Here is a 17065-nt window from a genome sequence, read left to right on the forward strand (position 1 = left end):
GGAAAGAAAATCTGTTTTCTTACAGTTCTATAACGTGGTGGGTATGGGTAGCTGCCAGTAAAACGTCATATCTAATTTAGCCTCAGGCTTCGAGCTGGCGAAATGGCTCCCACTGGACCAGGCAGAGGTGAAACTCATAACTCTACAGTCAAATGGCACAATCATTGATAAGAAAATAGCTGCTTTCCCAAATGTAGAAATTCATTCATGACTAAGCTCATGTTGTGAGCTATTGTTTTCCTGCATTGAAACATGTGGTGGAACCAAAACATGTGGCATTGTTTTGTTTAACTATCAAACAATAGATGAAAGATATTGTTGAAAGATAAGTTTGCCTTTTTTTAATCCATTTTTGGCAAAAGGTATGACAGATGGTAAAACAATACAAATAACATTTCCAAAGTAACCTCTTTGCACGTTTTTCTTTGTTTCTTTCTGGCTGTTCATTTCACCCTTTCTTCTTTCCTTTCTTTTTCATCTCTCTACCAGGTGAGGTTCTGAGCCTGATGGATGATCTGTTCTCTGGTTTGGGTTCATCCTGTGTTGTCGCCGGGAGGAGAAGTGGAGATCATCCTCACTCTGTGTTATATTCAGTGGTCTTCAAGTGCTTGGAACCCGACAGTCTCTACAAGTAAGTCCGCTGATGCCCTGACCTACTGTGGCGGTTAATATCTTGTTGTGTTGCCCAGGTCCGTAAAGTATGGAAAATTAGGTCCAGATCTCAATGGATGTGAGGATTCATAGAGAGCATGGATTTTGAAATTGTTGGCATAACATGCTTCTTAATTTGTGTGTAAATGAAGCGGTATACAATATATTAGAATATGGAGGCGTTTACAAACAGAATTGCTCTCTGATCAAGGTGGACAATTTTGTTTTTGTGTGCCCCTATGACCCTGGAAGCTGTGTTGGGGAGCTCTTAGTAGGGTCTACCAAAGCACACTAGTCCCAGGTAAGAATCAGACATCTGCACTCACTGCCTTCAAAAAAGGATATCCTTGCCTATAATAGGTAACTGTGGTCCCATGAATAGAATCACACTTCTGGGTAGGGGTTGGACACCATCCTTTTCCAGATTTGCTTGCATGAGAGACACTTAATAGGAGCATAAATACTCAAGAGGTCATTTTCCATGGAGAACAGGAGAGTTGCTTCAATGTGATTACTGTTGTGGTGAGGAGAGCACACTGTTACATGTTGCATTATTCCTATTTTTTCCCCAACCTTTGAGTGTGGCCATTGCATCAGATATAAATACTTTTGATTTCCGATGTAGTCGAACAATATGTCTTACAAACTAGTTCTGACAGAGTATGAACCAGCCCTTAAGAGCATCCAGCTTTGGGTTGACTCGGAGGAACAGCTTGCCTGATTTGACCTCAATCGGAGCCTTTTAGTGTTTTGTCATGGACTTCTGGGCTAGTCATGAACTCTCCATGACAAGTGTATGTGGTACAAGGTCTTTTTCCAAAGACCCATGATCACCTTTGTAGTAGTATCAAAACCTACGATTTGGTTAGCCCAGGGAACTCTTTAATCAGTGGTCAGGTAATTGGAAACTTGAAGTACTGCAGCTTCTGTGGTCATGGAAGCAAATGTGTGGAAGGAGTTTGGGAAGACCCCAGAGAGCGCCTTTTGTTTGGCAAACCATGACACAATTCAGGAAGCAGAGGCAGGGCCCAACCAAGGCCGTTTCAGCAGAGGAGAACTGCTGACCTTGACTTTGAGGAACTCCAGAATTTGTCTGACACCCCTGCTGTGGAGTGGGCAGAGTTGGAGAATTCAGAGGAAGTGTCACCATTCTTTTTTTTTTTGTGGAGGTAGGCAAGCTGCAGTGGTAAGGTGTCTGTGGTGGTTGAAATTTTCACTGAAATGCTAAAGATATGCTTTGGCAGATTCAGTTAATACACCCCTGGAGTGTCATGTGGAGGTCGGGGCCAATGTCTACGAACTGATGAGGTAGTTCCCATTATCTGATTAAAGGGGGCCACAGTGTGTGCACTATTTATCAGGGTATCACCCTATTGGTCATCACCCAAATGACAAGTGATGAGTTTTTTTGTTTTTTTTTCATAGCATGGTAGAGCATTTAGGACCATTTTTGCTATCTTCTCATGAATTTCCTGCTAACCTATACATTTATGCACTTCAGGAAAATTTCTAAACATTTTCTAATATTAAAACTAGAAAGTCATTCGAGAGTGAATAACTGTGCCAAGGCTGCACAATCCTCTCTTTTGCATGTCATTGCATTGCTCACCTACAGTATTCAGTGACATTACTCTTGGCCTCAGCTCACAATAATTAATGCAACCCAACTGACTTGATCTTTTTCTGACCATGTTTTTATGAGTTCACTGTTTCCCATTACCATATACAGATAATTCATTTCATTGAACATTATGTTGTGGCCATGTTTGCATCTTTCCCAAACAACAATGACTGTGCAAATATCAGCAATACCACATCCTCCCTTAGGTGCCTACAATTCCCACTGCAAATGTTATTTTGTTTGAGGAGGTGAATTTTGTTACCTACTCATGAACAACAGCTGGGTTCAGTTACCCAGGGAAGCATACTTAGTCTCAACATGGTGGATGCTTCCTTTCTTTTACGTTCTATTTGGTCAGAGGAGAATATGGTTTCAATTAATACAGAATGATTCCTGTTAAGCGATTAGAGGCTATATTTTTTTAAAACCCCAAAACAAATTGACCACTCTGTATGTGCAGATTTTGGGGGGCATTTAGCTCACAGACAGACTTTGCCTGAGGTCATTACATGCAGTCACAGCCATTATGTTCATCACCCTAACACATCATGCATTTTACAACATTAAGTCAAACTATGACAGCGTGAGAAGTATCGAGGCAACTTCTTAAATGTTGCATCAGTGGCCTTACCAGTTCAGGTCGATCTCTGGTAGCCCACAACTCTGTGCATGCCCTTACAAAGCCATGTATCATTATGATGGGATGTGTACAGTAAAGGTAAAATTTGTTTACATTAATTACTGGACTGTTTTAAAGGATTACACTGCAATGATCAATCGGTGTATGGTAATTTCTTAAGAGGGGCATTTCAGACTAGACACATATTTATCTTAGAATTGAGGCATCTTGAAATAAAGTTGCTTGAGCAGCAACCATGGGTTAACCAGACGGGACCCAGATGTTGTTGTGGCTGTCACTGGACACATGAAACACACAGTCTTCTAGGCTTTACACTGCCTTCTCAGGTTTTGTTAAGGGTCTTATTTTTATAATGATCTTGCTATTTGGTGACCTTGGTTTGTTTTGGGAACCTCCATGTTGCCCCTGAGGAAAAAAAAAAAAAAAAAAAAAAAAAAAAACAGCCAGGATTTAAAGCTGTGGGATGCCTGATGTAGAGTCATATTTAATCTATATGTACTGTAGGTATACATGTTATGAACCTAAAAGTAAAAGTTACAACTTCAAAACTTCAATAGTTCACTCTGGCTTTTGTCAGCACACTAACACAGCAGGAAAACAGGTGCTCAGAGCTGAGCATTTAGACAAGGAAATAGACACAATAAAATAAATGAAATAAAAGATCAGGGAAGAAGTCAGTAGTCATTCATTACATTTCTTGAAGCTAATATAAATGCCAACAACACAATTACCATCTATTACATATCAGAGTTTCCTAAAGGTTCTGACAGTGGATGAAGAATACTGGGGGAATAACTATTAGGTTAATCTGTAGAAGTTAGGCTTCCACTAACAAAAACCTGCAACAAGAGCCTCATTTCCAACTTTGTAGCAGTGTTATCTTTGTTTGGGCATTCTCCACAGTGTTGTTTTTCTCTGATAAGAGCAGAATTTACGTCGGAATTACGTCTGAGGGCACATCTGTTTGCAGCCAACTCCGCTTGTCTTAATCAAGGGCCTGATAAGACCTCTACTGGTATTGGCTTTACACTTGATCATTACCAAGACTGCTATATCCCTAATGTTGCCCTGGCAAACTAAAGTGCTGTTTTTTCTATGAAAAGTTACACACCTCATTTCAAAAGCTGAATTTTTAGAAAATAATCAGCAGTTACCAATATACTGTTGATGCCAAAAACATCAAATGTTAAAAACAGCTTGTGCTGAACCAGATTTGCCTCCTCTAGAGAATATCACCCCAGATGTTAATATGCTTGTCGGAATATCAAACTTGCAGCACCATTCACCTACGACAAACTTTTATGTTAGTGTTGATCTTGTGCATCTAGACAGGCAAGCAGTTATCAGACAGCAGCTGATGAATAATAAATACAGATAAAGTAATGCAATAATTAAAAGCAACAAGAAATACACATATGCGAGTACACACAGTCTCACTGGCCAAATGACATTTTGTTTTAAAAGCCAGTAGTTGTAATAAAAGCTTTTGTAATACTATAGGGGTGCGTTAGATTGATCTTGTGCTCCTTCCTGCTTTTTTAATGACAGTTTGTTATACTATATACAGCACAAGAATCACGCCTTGGCTGTCAGCATCACTTGTCAGACCCTAAATCTTCCCAGAATTGTCTCAGTCCCAGCTGCCCTGCATCCTCCTGATTGCTCCTCAGCTGCTTCTAATTGCTGCAGACTATTTAAGGCCGTGTCTCCAGGCACCCAGTTTGTCTCAGTTCCTTTGCTGTGTTTTTGAAGCCTAAACTCCTGCATTTGTGCTTTATTTCAATTCCCCCCACCCCCTTTTATTTTTTTATTTAGGTGTTAGCAGTCTTTTATCAGCTAAAACTCATCAATCTCCTGTGTGTCTTTTTCTGTTGGGCTTAACCAGTTATATAGCCATAGGTACATTTGCTCCACCCAGCTTCACCTAAACACAGGCCTAATCAGCCAAAGTAATTGAAAACAGCTGTGTGGGTGTACAGGGCCTTTAACACTATAATAGTGTACTATAATAATATTACAGCTACACCAGCTAATAACAGGTTGAATGCTGCTGACTGGCCTAAGAAAGGATGTGGGCCCAACCTGAACCCCTGTGAGTTTGACATGATGTTGCTTCCCTTGACTGAGTGGTGCAAGCTGGGCCCAGCTTGTTCTGGTGCACTGCCAACCGTTCCCTGACGCCTCACAGCGTAGCATTGGTTTGAGGTCATTTAGGTAAACGCAGAAACTAAACCAAAATACTTAAGGGATGTGACTTAATATTCATTGTCCATCAGTCTCAGCCAAAGAAGTGTCTCATTACTTTTTCAGGCAAACATGCCATGTCCAGCATCTGCCTTTTTGCCTTTTTGCTTTTTTTTTTTTTTTTTTTTTTTTTTTTTTTTTTTTTTTTATTTGTCCATGTATTAATATACAGTTATTGCATTTGTTCATTGTATCATCTTAAAGTTATTTAGTTGCTTTATATGAATAAAAGTGCAATCATGGCAGCACAACACTGGTTAACCCAACATGATGATCACCTTGACAGTATTGTTGAAATGATGGTCTGGTCCTTTTTCTGAATACTCAAGAAATATAGTATTTAAAGGGATATTGTCATCATTGCTGTGGATTATAGAGTATTTCTGACCTACAAGTGAAATCATTCAGAGCTGAGCTAAGTTCTCAGATTTACAATAGATGGCAAGGCAATTTTTATTTAGGCCTGTTGCACCAGCATGATGCCACTTAGATCTGAGGATCTCAGTCATCAGATACTGTAAGCTGCCACAAATTCTTAAGGCAGTGAGAGATAATTCTGTGTGGCTTTGAATGATTTGTGGACCGGCTCAACTGATGTGTGTCCAAACGCTGATGTCATGGAAAAGGCATCCCCCTACTGCCCTGGCTTCACTCCGCATGCCAAAAATACTGCCCTAATTGATCCGCTCTCACTTTCTCTCGTTCCTCCCCTCTTGCTCCGTCTGTCTCCGAGCTTTCTGTCTTGTCATCCCTTGTTCAGCCATCTCTCCACTGTCTCATTAAATTAGAGGACAATGGTTACTTTAATGGCAACATTGTTAATTTACACAAACATTAATCTGCCATTTGTCCACTTCATTGTTTGCTGAGCTTTCAAAACTATGGCACACGGACAAAACCGAGCTGCTTCCAAAGGATCCATGTGCATCCAGACAGCCTTGGAATAGAAGTGAGAGACGAGGAATTAGATGGGGGGGTGGCAGACAGACAGACAGACAGAGCTGAGCTATATGCAAGCAATGTAGATAGAGAAATGGAGATAAAGGTGTGTGTGTGTGTGTGTGTGTGTGTGTGTGTGTGTTGCCAATTCTGTTACTTGATGTTTTGACATTCTCATGGCAGTCCAGACAGTGGCTGGTTCCTTTGTTCTCCCAGGCGATCTTTATCATAACTGAATGCCTGTCTATCTGGCCCCCCACAACTGCTACTATCAGTGTTAATGAATGAGATCCATAACAGTGTGAAGGACTGCACCACTTGCCATGGTTACTTTAAAAAAAAATGAAATAATTGTAACATTTCTTATACATTGTCTGTAAAATGTCAGATTTATACACAGGATAACCTTGTTCTCTATGTTTTACCCAAACAAAATTCAGATCTCCCTTAACCTCCTGGCAGCAACGGCTTTATTACTGTGCATAACAATCTAGTAATTGCTGTAGGGGCTATGAAAGGGGAAACAGTACCTGTCATTGATGCCAACCAATTAAACCACCAAAAACGGCAATAAAAGTCTGGCATACTCGCATCCTGGGTCCTGAACAAGACTTTTAACAAATTACCTTGATAAAGCTCCTGCCTCGCCGTCCCCCTGCTCGCCTCCCCTCTCCCACCTCATTGTAACCGTCTGCACGTTATGTGGCCACATAATTTAAACAGTGTGACTGTTACATGCCGGCATTGTTTTGCTGGGCAGAGGAGCCGGCGAGGTCCGTGCGTCTTTTGTGAGGTTCTTCGGGGATACCGCATCCACCCTGCTGAATAACAACAAGACCAGACAAACTATGTGAGCAATGTCCAAACAGGTCATGTTACAAACAAAACAATCATTTGACAGCATTGGGACAGCTCTCAAAAGACATTACATTAAAGGGGGGGGGGGGGGGGGGGGGGGGGAAGAAAGAAGAAGGAGAGGAAAAAAAAAAAAAGGGAAAAAAGGCAAATGGGTTTAGGAAGAAAAGCAACTTTTTGTAAAAACAATAATATCTTAATGTCTTTATTTTCATGTCTTTCTAAAAGTATTTAGCATTGGAATGCCATCTGAGTTGTTCATTTTGTCTCACTGTGTTTTGTGGTTTCCTTTTTGTCATTCTGTTGTTTTTACAGTGGTAACTCTGTGGAAATACTGCTGAAAGTTTACAGTTTTTCATAACTAGTTACAAACATTTCTCAATACTTAATTCACTTTATCAAAACTTACCCCACAGTAAGAAAAACAGTGCATGTGGACCAAGGATTTTTCTTTTATTTATTCCCTCTTTTTTTTTTTTTTTTTTTGTTTTTTTTTTTTTTTTTTGTTTTCCCAAAAAAAAAAAAAAAAAAAAAAAAAATCTTCACTCACACAATATCCACCACAACTGAGCGTTATTTATAGTATATTTACATATAACAATCTTGAATCAAAAGTGAAAATGGTTTGAAAATGGGGGCAGAGAGTCAACAACACTGTTTACATTGTGCAGTCAGCTGCTGTAAAGCAACATCAATACTACTGCTCATAAATTAGATCAAACGTATTAACAGTTTCCATAAAAAGCCCTGCACACCCACACAACTTTTTTATTTCCAGTTATTGTGATGAGACTCCTGTTCAGGTTGTGGGTGGGCGGGGCTATGTTGAAAATGTGTGAGCTCACCAGACTACATGTGTTATCAAGGTTGACAGAGGTGTAACTAGTCCCGCCCCTAACAAGGGAAACAAATCTAACATGAGAGTAAGCAAGATGTCAGTCAATCTTACAATCCCATACCGTAATGAGGAGGGGCCTAAGTAGCCAAAATAATAAAAATCATCTGACTTCTTGGAGTTCCCACTAGTTGCCTGGCCAAGAAATAGACCAATTATTATCATTTTACACTTTTGTTTTTGGACTGCTGGGAGGCTAGCATGTGTGTGTTTGGTTTTTTTTTTTTTATTTGTTTGGTTTCCCCCCCCTCCCCCCCCCCCGCTTCCAGTAGCCTACCTCTGTGCTGACCTAATTGGCTGCTTCTTGTAGCTTCATATAGGAGCGGTATCCATCTTCTCATCTCACTCTCCTCCAGGAAGTGAAGTATATTCTCCAAAATGTCAAACTTGTGCTTTAACACTGCTTTCAGACAGTTACCTCTGCGTTCTGTTCAAGTGTCCTGACGGCATGGTGACAGTGAGCTAGCACGCACAACACCAGGACACCTGAAACCAAAGCCACTGACTCATTTTATCATTCCTGTCTGTGCTTTCCCCACTATGATAAATCAAAATCTCTCTCATGGGAAAGACGTAGACGTATACAGCTGTTTTTTTGTAGCTTAAAATAGAGAAAATAACAATGTGACACAATTAATATAGCAAGTTTAGCTAAGACGTGCATAAATCAGGGAGCTCAGAACCAATAAAAGCAACTCCTACATCATTTTCCTTGGTGTGGGTTCTGTGATTACCTTGGTGAGTTAGGAGTTCAGCCATCATCAAGATGGTGGCAACGAATGGGCACGCGCATTCATGAGCACAACGGCCACCCTCTCTCCCTCTTCTTGCTGGTGCAAAGATACCGATGGTTTAATCTGCGCCACTCCTCATTCCCCTTTTTTTTTTTTATTATTATTTTTTTTTAAAAGATTCAGTATGACCAATTCCTCCTTGTACTTTTTCTTATTCAGAAGTACACAGATTGGCATTTTCAAAAGGACATGTAAAGGTCATTTATTTTCTATTCCGAGCTGTGTGGCCCCACAATACTTGAGATGCGTTACGCTTCCTCATCATGTCTCATCTCCTATTGCAGTGTCTTGAACTGTTCACTGTGGTATCTTATCGGGGTCCAGAGTGGTCCTGAAGTCTGTCATGGAACCCAAAAAAAATCTGATGCTTGGCATTTTCAGAGAGCGGAACTTTGTCCTTATAGAGTTCTTGGAGTCAAGCCTGATGCCCCTTCTCTCCTCTCTCCTCTGCTGTCGTAGTACTGGCTGTACTCATTTTCAGATATAATTAAATCCCACCACCCCTGGGTCCTTGTTCACAAGACATTTTCTGAACTAATATCATATCGTATATGATCAAATATATTCTCACCCAGCAAGATCACAATCCTGCAATCTAAAAAAAACTATACAATTTGAATTTATTTGTTGCCAAATAACATAAGATTCTGTGGCTAAGGGAAGGGGTGCAAAATGAGACCTTTTGAAAGGTCTAACTTTTAGCTTTTTGTTTTAAAGATTTTCTCCAAAACTCGGATCTTAGCTATGTGAGTTTTGATAGTGCAGGATGCAGTTATCTTTTTGTCACGTGATGACGGTCATGTTTTGACTTTTGTTTTTTTTGTTTTTTTACGTGTGTGTGTGTGTGTGTGTGTGTGTGTGTGTGTGTGTGTGTGTGTGTGTGTGTGTGTGTGTGTGTGGAATGTGTTATGACCATATTCGCTGACTGAGAACATCAGGGGCTTTTTATCTGTATGGGTGTTAGAGATAATACTTATGATTGTAAATATTTCTCTTATCTGCTCTTTATCCTTTCTTCCATCTGTATGTTAATGTTTCGTAGCCTTCTTTTCTCTCTTTCACTCAGTAAAGTTGACTTGTTTTTGTACTACTAGTTGATGCAGTGAGGAATTGGTTATGTTTGGCTTCTACACTAAGCGGTCGGGACTAGTTGGTGCTTTAAGTGTCTTGTTCAACGGTACACTGGTAATGGCTTTCAAGCTTTTTCTGAGTATTTCCTGCTCCCTTTTGCCCCTTGCCTGGTCTTTGGATGTCGGTCACAAATAATAAACTTGCTTCTGTTGATTTTCTGTCATTTTTAGGTTCACTCTGAATGCAGTGGATAGCCGAGGCAGTCACTCTGAATCAAGCTTTGTCTCAGTACGGACCTCCTGTCCAATGGTGGATGACAGCCGAGCAGAAGGTACTCTCACCTTTTGACTTTTTAGGGACTGTTCCATCTTGGGTCTTATATTTATTTCATCTTTTTCATTTCCATCTCTTACATCCTTTCACATAATTGCAATACCTAAATCTGTAAATTATGATTACCTGAAAAGATCCAGTAGTATACCATCACAAATATTTCTACCATTTTAAACACGTGTGTACCTGTACATTTTTGAGGTTACAACCTTTCATCGAAATGTTGTTGTTGTGTTTTTTTTTTTGTTTGTTTTTCCAGTTATATTTTAGAATTCTACATGTTTGCAAGTCACATCAATGATGAACAAAAATGGAATGAGGTCATACATGGTTCTCTTTGATCACAACTCTCCTCTCAGTGTGCACATGCATGATCATGTATTGGGGTTATTAAAACAAGCTGTAGCAATATTAAGTTAAGTAGCAGTCCATCAATTTCACATGTCAAATTCATTTTTTACTTATCATTGGGTGTTTAGCGGGCAGGAAGGTCTTGATGTAAAACACCATCATGTTGCATTGATAATCAGGATATCATGGCGTGGTGTGTGTGTGTGTGTGTGTGTGTGTGTGTGTGTGTGTGTGTGTGTGTGTGTGTGTGTGTTTTTTTTGTTTTTGTTTTGTTTTGTTGTTTTTTTTTTTTTTTTTTTTTTTTTTTTGCTGCAACTCCACCGACCTTATCGAGATGCAAAAGTAACTCACTGAAGTTCTCTACCAAATTTATTTTGTACACTTTGATTTACCTTCCTCACTCATGTTCAATCCTTCTCTCTCTCTCTCTTTTACACTTCTCTTACCACCTCACAGAGATAGCAGACAAGGTGTACAACTTATACAATGGCTACACCAGTGGCAAGGAGCAGCAGATGGCCTACAACACACTGATGGAGATCCCTCCTCCACTGCTATACAGAGTCCAGCACCACTACAATTCCCACTATGAGAAGTTTGGAGACTTTGTGTGGCGTAGTGAGGATGAGCTGGGCCCCAGGTGAGAGGATTTGGATGACAGTGCAGTTTTCTCATGCAAGCTGAGCAAATGCTTCAGATGTTTTCCACTTCTACAGTTTGTCTTCAGGATTTTTATGTGTACCAGTTTTCTTGTTCAAAAATTTCCTTATTCTCCCCACTCTGCCAGTTTTGCCTTCCTCGCCGTCTTGTTTGATGACGTGTTGTTTAGGATCAATCATCCTGAGGTTTCTTACATAACAAAAGCCAAAGCTGTCTGAACTGGGGTGCTGCCAGAGTCAGACTATTAAGCTATTTCTCATGGCATTGTCTGGACCCCCTCTGAGCAGGAGCGCGTTGTTGCACAATACCCCACCCCCCACCCCCCCACCACACACGCGCACACACACACACACACACACACACACACACACACACACACACACACACGCACACATCCAAAGTGCTTCGACTGGAAAGCAAATCGGCAAGGTGACGGTGCAAACTCTGGGGTTACAGTCGCTCCTCGACTCACCATGGTGGTGCTAAAACAGTGTTTAACTGCCAAGCCAAACACTAAATTTGATAGTCAGCTAACACTAACTCAACTTCCAACTCCATTTCCTCTTCTCTCTCATAAAAAAAATAGTTCTTCCGTGTCAACACCATGCTACCCTGACATATCCTCACTCATGACCCTCTTAACAAGGACACCCCCATAGACAGATATTACAACACCATGGACACAATGGGAAGCTTACTGACCAACAAAATTGCAAAGGAATGAGATAAACAATACTTACAAAGTATAGGACAAAAAATAAAAAATAAATTTAAAAACAAATCATCTACATGAATCTGACAAGGCTGACAACTGCTTTGGTTGGTCCATGTTTTGGTTTATCCAATTACAACCCAATGTTTTGGTTTGTCCACCCCCACTGCCTGGAAGCAGTCCTTTTCAAGCCATAAATAATGTAATAATTGTGAAAACTTTCATCTGTAGGAAGATTATGCCTCTCTGTGATTGGTGAAGGGAGGTGGGAGGCACAGGTTGGCCACTGGGAGTTAATATGGGGATTGGGGTGGTCGAAATGTTGTGTTTGTGTATGTGTTTGTGTGTGGGCAGTTGCGAGAGGTGGGGGTGGCTTTTGGATGAGCGAGCACGGATTATTTACTGCCTGAAGTTGGCAGGGTTGAGCCTCGTTGGGGTAATTTACAAGCAGGCTCTATTGGTGGTGCCTTTTTAAAAGGTAACAGAATGGCCAAGTGAAACGTAAGCACAGTCAGTAAGCCTCCAGGAGCTGAGAATCCCAGGAGCCCCCAAATATCCCCCAGCATTGTTTCAACTGAACACTAGCCCCTTTTCATAATTGTATTGTTCTCTATACATGCTATGATGTGTGTGTGTGTGTGTGTGTGTGTGTGTGTGTGTGTGTTTGTTTTTGTTTTTGTTTTTTTTTTGTTTTTTTTTTTTACCTTTACTGTAAACACAACTATTATCTTCCACTGCAGTATGCTTTTTCTATCCCCACACATCAGTCTCCGCTGATTTGATGTTTTCAGTTGTGGGCTACCCTTCCCTTCCTTTGAAGCTATGTTTGTGTTGTAATCAATTACTAAGGGTTCAGTTGCCTTAATCCCTTTTTTTTTTTTTCTTTTCTTTTTCCTTCAGTAGTTTCTTTGTCACCTTTTAATGACATAATATTTAATGGCATTTGTTTAATTTGTCTGTCCTTCACGTGCTTGTCAGCCTTCCTTGATTATATATTTGGTATTCTGTTGTTTCAGATGTAAGAATTTAAGGGAAATGAGAAAATGCCCCCCCCCCCCCCCCCTTTTCTTTTCAGCAAATAAGTGAAAAGGATGTCTGTACTCCTTGCTTAACTAAAGACAGATGTTGATGCTCAGCAGACACTGCTTTTCAAAACAAATGGAATTTTGCCCTTCTCTGCGTGTGTTTTCCTCATTTCAGTATCCATATGAGCCTAACCACCTTGAATTGTTATCCTGTAGGTGTATTTCTGTTCTGGCAAAGTGTGGAATGGATGTGTGTTTGTGTGTTTTGTGAAGCATCTGATCTAAATTGAGCAGACCTGACATATGGCTACTTCATGTCATAAAGAGCAGCTTCAGACTCACTCTAGATAAGCTGCCTCTGGTGAAGTGTTCAGCAGAATCAGTACCAGAGAATTCAAAATGCCTTTGCAAGTAGTGGTTTTGACCCAGACTAGCAGTCTATCAGAGTGACAGGAGAGACACATTTACAAGTCTTTGAATTCTGGTAAGATTTAAAGCTGCATTTCTGCACAGACATGAAGCCAGAGGAGGTGCAAATGGAAGCACAATACCACAGTTGTCTTTTTCCTTTTTCTTCTCTTTTCTTTTTTTTTTTTCCTTTGTTTGTGTTAATGTATTAACTTTGTGGCAAAAAAATGAACCTGATCTCAATGAGGTGGGTGGAGTGGCACATCTGATATTGTATTTAATGTATATCAGGTTATGCAGTGAATTTTTAAGTGCCCCAGTTGTAACAAAACTTTTTCATTGTTGTTGTGTTTTGTCTTGTTTGTTTTTTTTGTCACAACCACAAAAAGCAGCGCTCACAAATCTCTCAAAAGCCAAGTTGCAGGTCCCCGTGACCTTGACCTTTGACCACCATCATCCTTAAGTCTAAGTGAATGTTTGTGCCAAATTTAAAGAGAAAATCTCTCCAAGTGTTACTAAGATATCATGTCCAGGAGAATGGCACGGACGGACAACCCGAAGATATAATGTCTCCGGCTCTGGCTGTTGCCGGTGCATTAACTGGGGCCACTACTTCTTGATACATGAATTTACTGATTAATATGATCAGGATCCGTGGCATCTCGATTCAGTGGATCACCAGTCTCTACCTCAAAGGAACAAAACAGAACAATGACTGAGTTTAAACTTTAAAAAAAAAAAAAAAAAAAAAAATGTATTAACTAAACTACTAACTACAGGGTAAATGCAATGTCTGATGATCATCAAGATGAACATTTGAACTGGTTTAAGCAATAGCTGTTAAAATAAAGGGAGAGGGAGAGTATGTTGCGGCTACAATACGACAACATTGCTAAATGATATTACTAATGATACTACATCTATGAATGAGATTTGATGGTTAAAATATTATATTTCGACATCAACCCAGTCATGAGCAGAATGTTTCGATCTCGCCTACTGTGAGAGACCCTTGGCTGGAACCAAAAGCAGCTGATGTTGTGGTCGGTAATCTTCAGCGGGAACTCTGGGTGGACCTCTCTGGAGGCGTCGTCTGTTACCAAGGTGACGGGTTCTGCTGGTGTCTGTCAGTGGTTTCAGCTTTTGTGAAGTCTGCCACTCTTTAATTTTCTGTAGGCTTCTCTGTAGGTGGTTGTCGGGGCCAGATCGTGCTATCTGCCTGTATCTCTTGTGATTTGATGCAAGATAATGCTCTTATTACAGTAGGTCTACTTCATTTAGATAACTTTAGAGGAGATTGGTGTCGGCAAGATAACTCTTAAACAATAAAAAATCTTGTGAAATTGTGATAAAAGGTTACAAAAATATTCTGAGGCAGTTCTGCTGTTTTGATTTAGTTGATTTGGCTTGGCTTGTAAAAATAAAAGATTGTGCATATGGACAAAGAAAAAGTTACTTGGAGCATGTGGCAAAAGAGAAAAAAGAGCATGTGGACAAAAACGATAATAAAGTACAAAACGGCAGAATGGCACATGGGGGTTTGGCGCACATTTCAGGGGTGGTACCCATCTCCTCCTTTGTTTCAACTAGAGATAAGAGTAGTTTTCTGTAGAAATGTTGAATTGTTTCTTCTGGAATTTACTTTTAAAAAATCGCACATCCGCCTTCCATCATGAAATAACATATAAACTTAATGGCACTCATGACAGAAAGGAACGACACAGGAACTTAAACTAATCATAATACAAGTGGTTAATTGGTCAAACAACATTTGGAGAGTTAATTTTATAATTTTTTTTTCCAGATATGTTTCTGATAAAGAGTAAACTGCTGGTTACAGGTCAGGATTAGAATAAGGCTTGTGATTTATGATTCTGTTATCTAAAGAGGGACAGAGGAGGAGTGGGAAACCGTGTGTGTGTGTGTGTGTGTGTGTGTGTGTGTGTGAGAGAGAGAGAGAGAGAGAGAGAGAGAGAGAGACAGAAGTCCAGGCATTCTGGTGTTACTTTTCAAATATAAGTAACAATCAAATATTAATGCAGAGATAAATTCTTATTGTTACCAAATAGAGACTTTGGTTGTTTACTCCAATTTTTTTCCATTTGTTAATCTTCTGGAGATGACCATTTGACCCATGGTCTGGTTGTACATCTCTCAGATGTGCTAAAAGCTGGTCTGTTTCTGAAAGAAGAATCCTTTGTCTCTGTTTCCTATCAATTTGATAGTTTGATGGTGGGAATGGTGTCCTTACTATGAACTTCTTTAATGGCATGTGACTCATGCCAGGCCAGGTATGTCCACTACAGTACCATCTACTAGAGTTTTAAATGTTCATTTAATTGTTGATGCAGTCTGACAGATTTTATACTTAGTATTTTTTTATTTATTTATTTATTTTACCAATATTGTAATTCACATGTTACATGAAGAGCTTCCTTAAATCCCTAAAACAGGACCAACATGTGCCATCCATTGTCTAATTTTTGGGTTGTGCTTGTCCAGTGTCACATGTCGTGTGTGTGTGTGTGTGTGTGTGTGTGTGTGTGTCTGTACTTTACAGAAACCTCTGAATGAATTAGCCTGCTCCTAACCTTTTTCCAAAAACACAGGAATGCTGATTACTAAAATTTTTTTTCTATATTCATTTGTGCTTGCACCCCAAATATTTGTACTGAATTCAAGGAAGAAGGACCCTTGAATCTGTTTCTGCATCTGCATATCTTAATGTTAGATGTCAGCTTGAATTTAATAGGAAAGGTAATGATGATGCAATTACTATACATTTTTGTGAGGATGTTGAATCTGGATATTTTTTAAAAATCTTGTTTTCTTCTCCAACAGGAAAGCCAACCTGATACTTCGCAGGGTGGAGAAAATTAGCCACTACTGCCGGTCTCTGTTGCGCAGCACCCACATCCAGAGCCGCACCGACACCATGGCGTATGTCTACTGTCTGCTGAGTGAAGAGGCCCGACCTCCCAGTAAAACCGTGCATGGCTCTTTACATGAAAGTCGCACCACCTGCATGGAGAAGCTCATTTCTGTACAGCGTAACACATACAGCAACACCAAACTCCGATGAGACTGGAGTTTGGAGATGAGCAGTGCATCTTTTTTTTTTTTTTTTTTTTCTTCTTGCAAAATGACATCATTGATTGATGTACTTCGTCACTCCACTCTGCAGCAGGTGTCTCTCAAGTGACTGGTGCATTTCAAAACCAGGAGAGCCTAAAAAAAAAAAAAAACCTCAGAATTCACTGGACATTGTTAAAGCTACCGAAAAAATATTTTTGTGTGGCCTACTTTTATTATAAGACAGAAGATTTAAAAAAGGAAAAAAATGTGGAGCGAACATATTTCTCAACTGCAAAATGCCAGTGATTGCACATATCAATGAGAAACTGCAGTGTGAACATGTAAAATATCATTCAGCCAAGAGAAAAACTGGTTGGCTTAAGTACTTTGAATGTAATATTGTAGTTCCTTTTCGGTGCTTTGAAGCTTAACTGGGACACTTAAAAGAGAGAAAAAAAGGAAAAATCAATAGCATAACTTATTTGCCTTTACTACCTTCATTTGAAAGGAGAAACTGAAATGTGTTAAAGCCATTTGAAAATCACTTACTTGTTTTCAGGTTCACATTAATAAAAAATAAAAAAAAGAAGAAAAAAAATCTTTACTTCATGAATTAAAAATCAGTAAGTGAGAATATATGTAGTTAGTCTTGTATTACATTTGATAGATTCAATTGAAATAGCAAGGCTTTGTGTGGTAACAGGATTGACAAAGAGGCCACTGACAGCCTGTTGAAATTATGCAAAGACAGAGTGGGTGGTATTCAGATGTCATATTCATTCATAGAATTT

At 39.7% G+C, this 17065-nt stretch overlaps 1 protein-coding gene across 2 annotated transcripts in view; it reads left to right on the plus strand.

The window, feature by feature from the left end:
- The window catches only part of LOC139611025 (astrotactin-2-like), a 239721-nt gene extending 223049 nt beyond the window's left edge, over nucleotides 1-16672 (plus strand). For both annotated transcript variants that reach the window (XM_071465264.1, XM_071465266.1), the window contains 4 exons: nucleotides 490-631; nucleotides 9941-10041; nucleotides 10851-11034; nucleotides 16041-16672. In XM_071465264.1, the coding sequence (XP_071321365.1) occupies nucleotides 490-631; nucleotides 9941-10041; nucleotides 10851-11034; nucleotides 16041-16281 (668 nt within the window). In that variant the 3' untranslated portion in view covers nucleotides 16282-16672. The remainder of the gene's footprint in view (nucleotides 1-489; nucleotides 632-9940; nucleotides 10042-10850; nucleotides 11035-16040) is intronic.
- The last annotated feature ends 393 nt before the right edge of the window (nucleotides 16673-17065 follow it).

The sequence above is a fragment of the Trachinotus anak genome, unplaced genomic scaffold (genome assembly GCF_046630095.1).
Source record: "Trachinotus anak isolate AG129_WGS33_773 ecotype Australia unplaced genomic scaffold, CSIRO_AGI_Tana_v1 ptg000028l, whole genome shotgun sequence".
Classification (NCBI taxonomy): domain Eukaryota; kingdom Metazoa; phylum Chordata; class Actinopteri; order Carangiformes; family Carangidae; genus Trachinotus; species Trachinotus anak.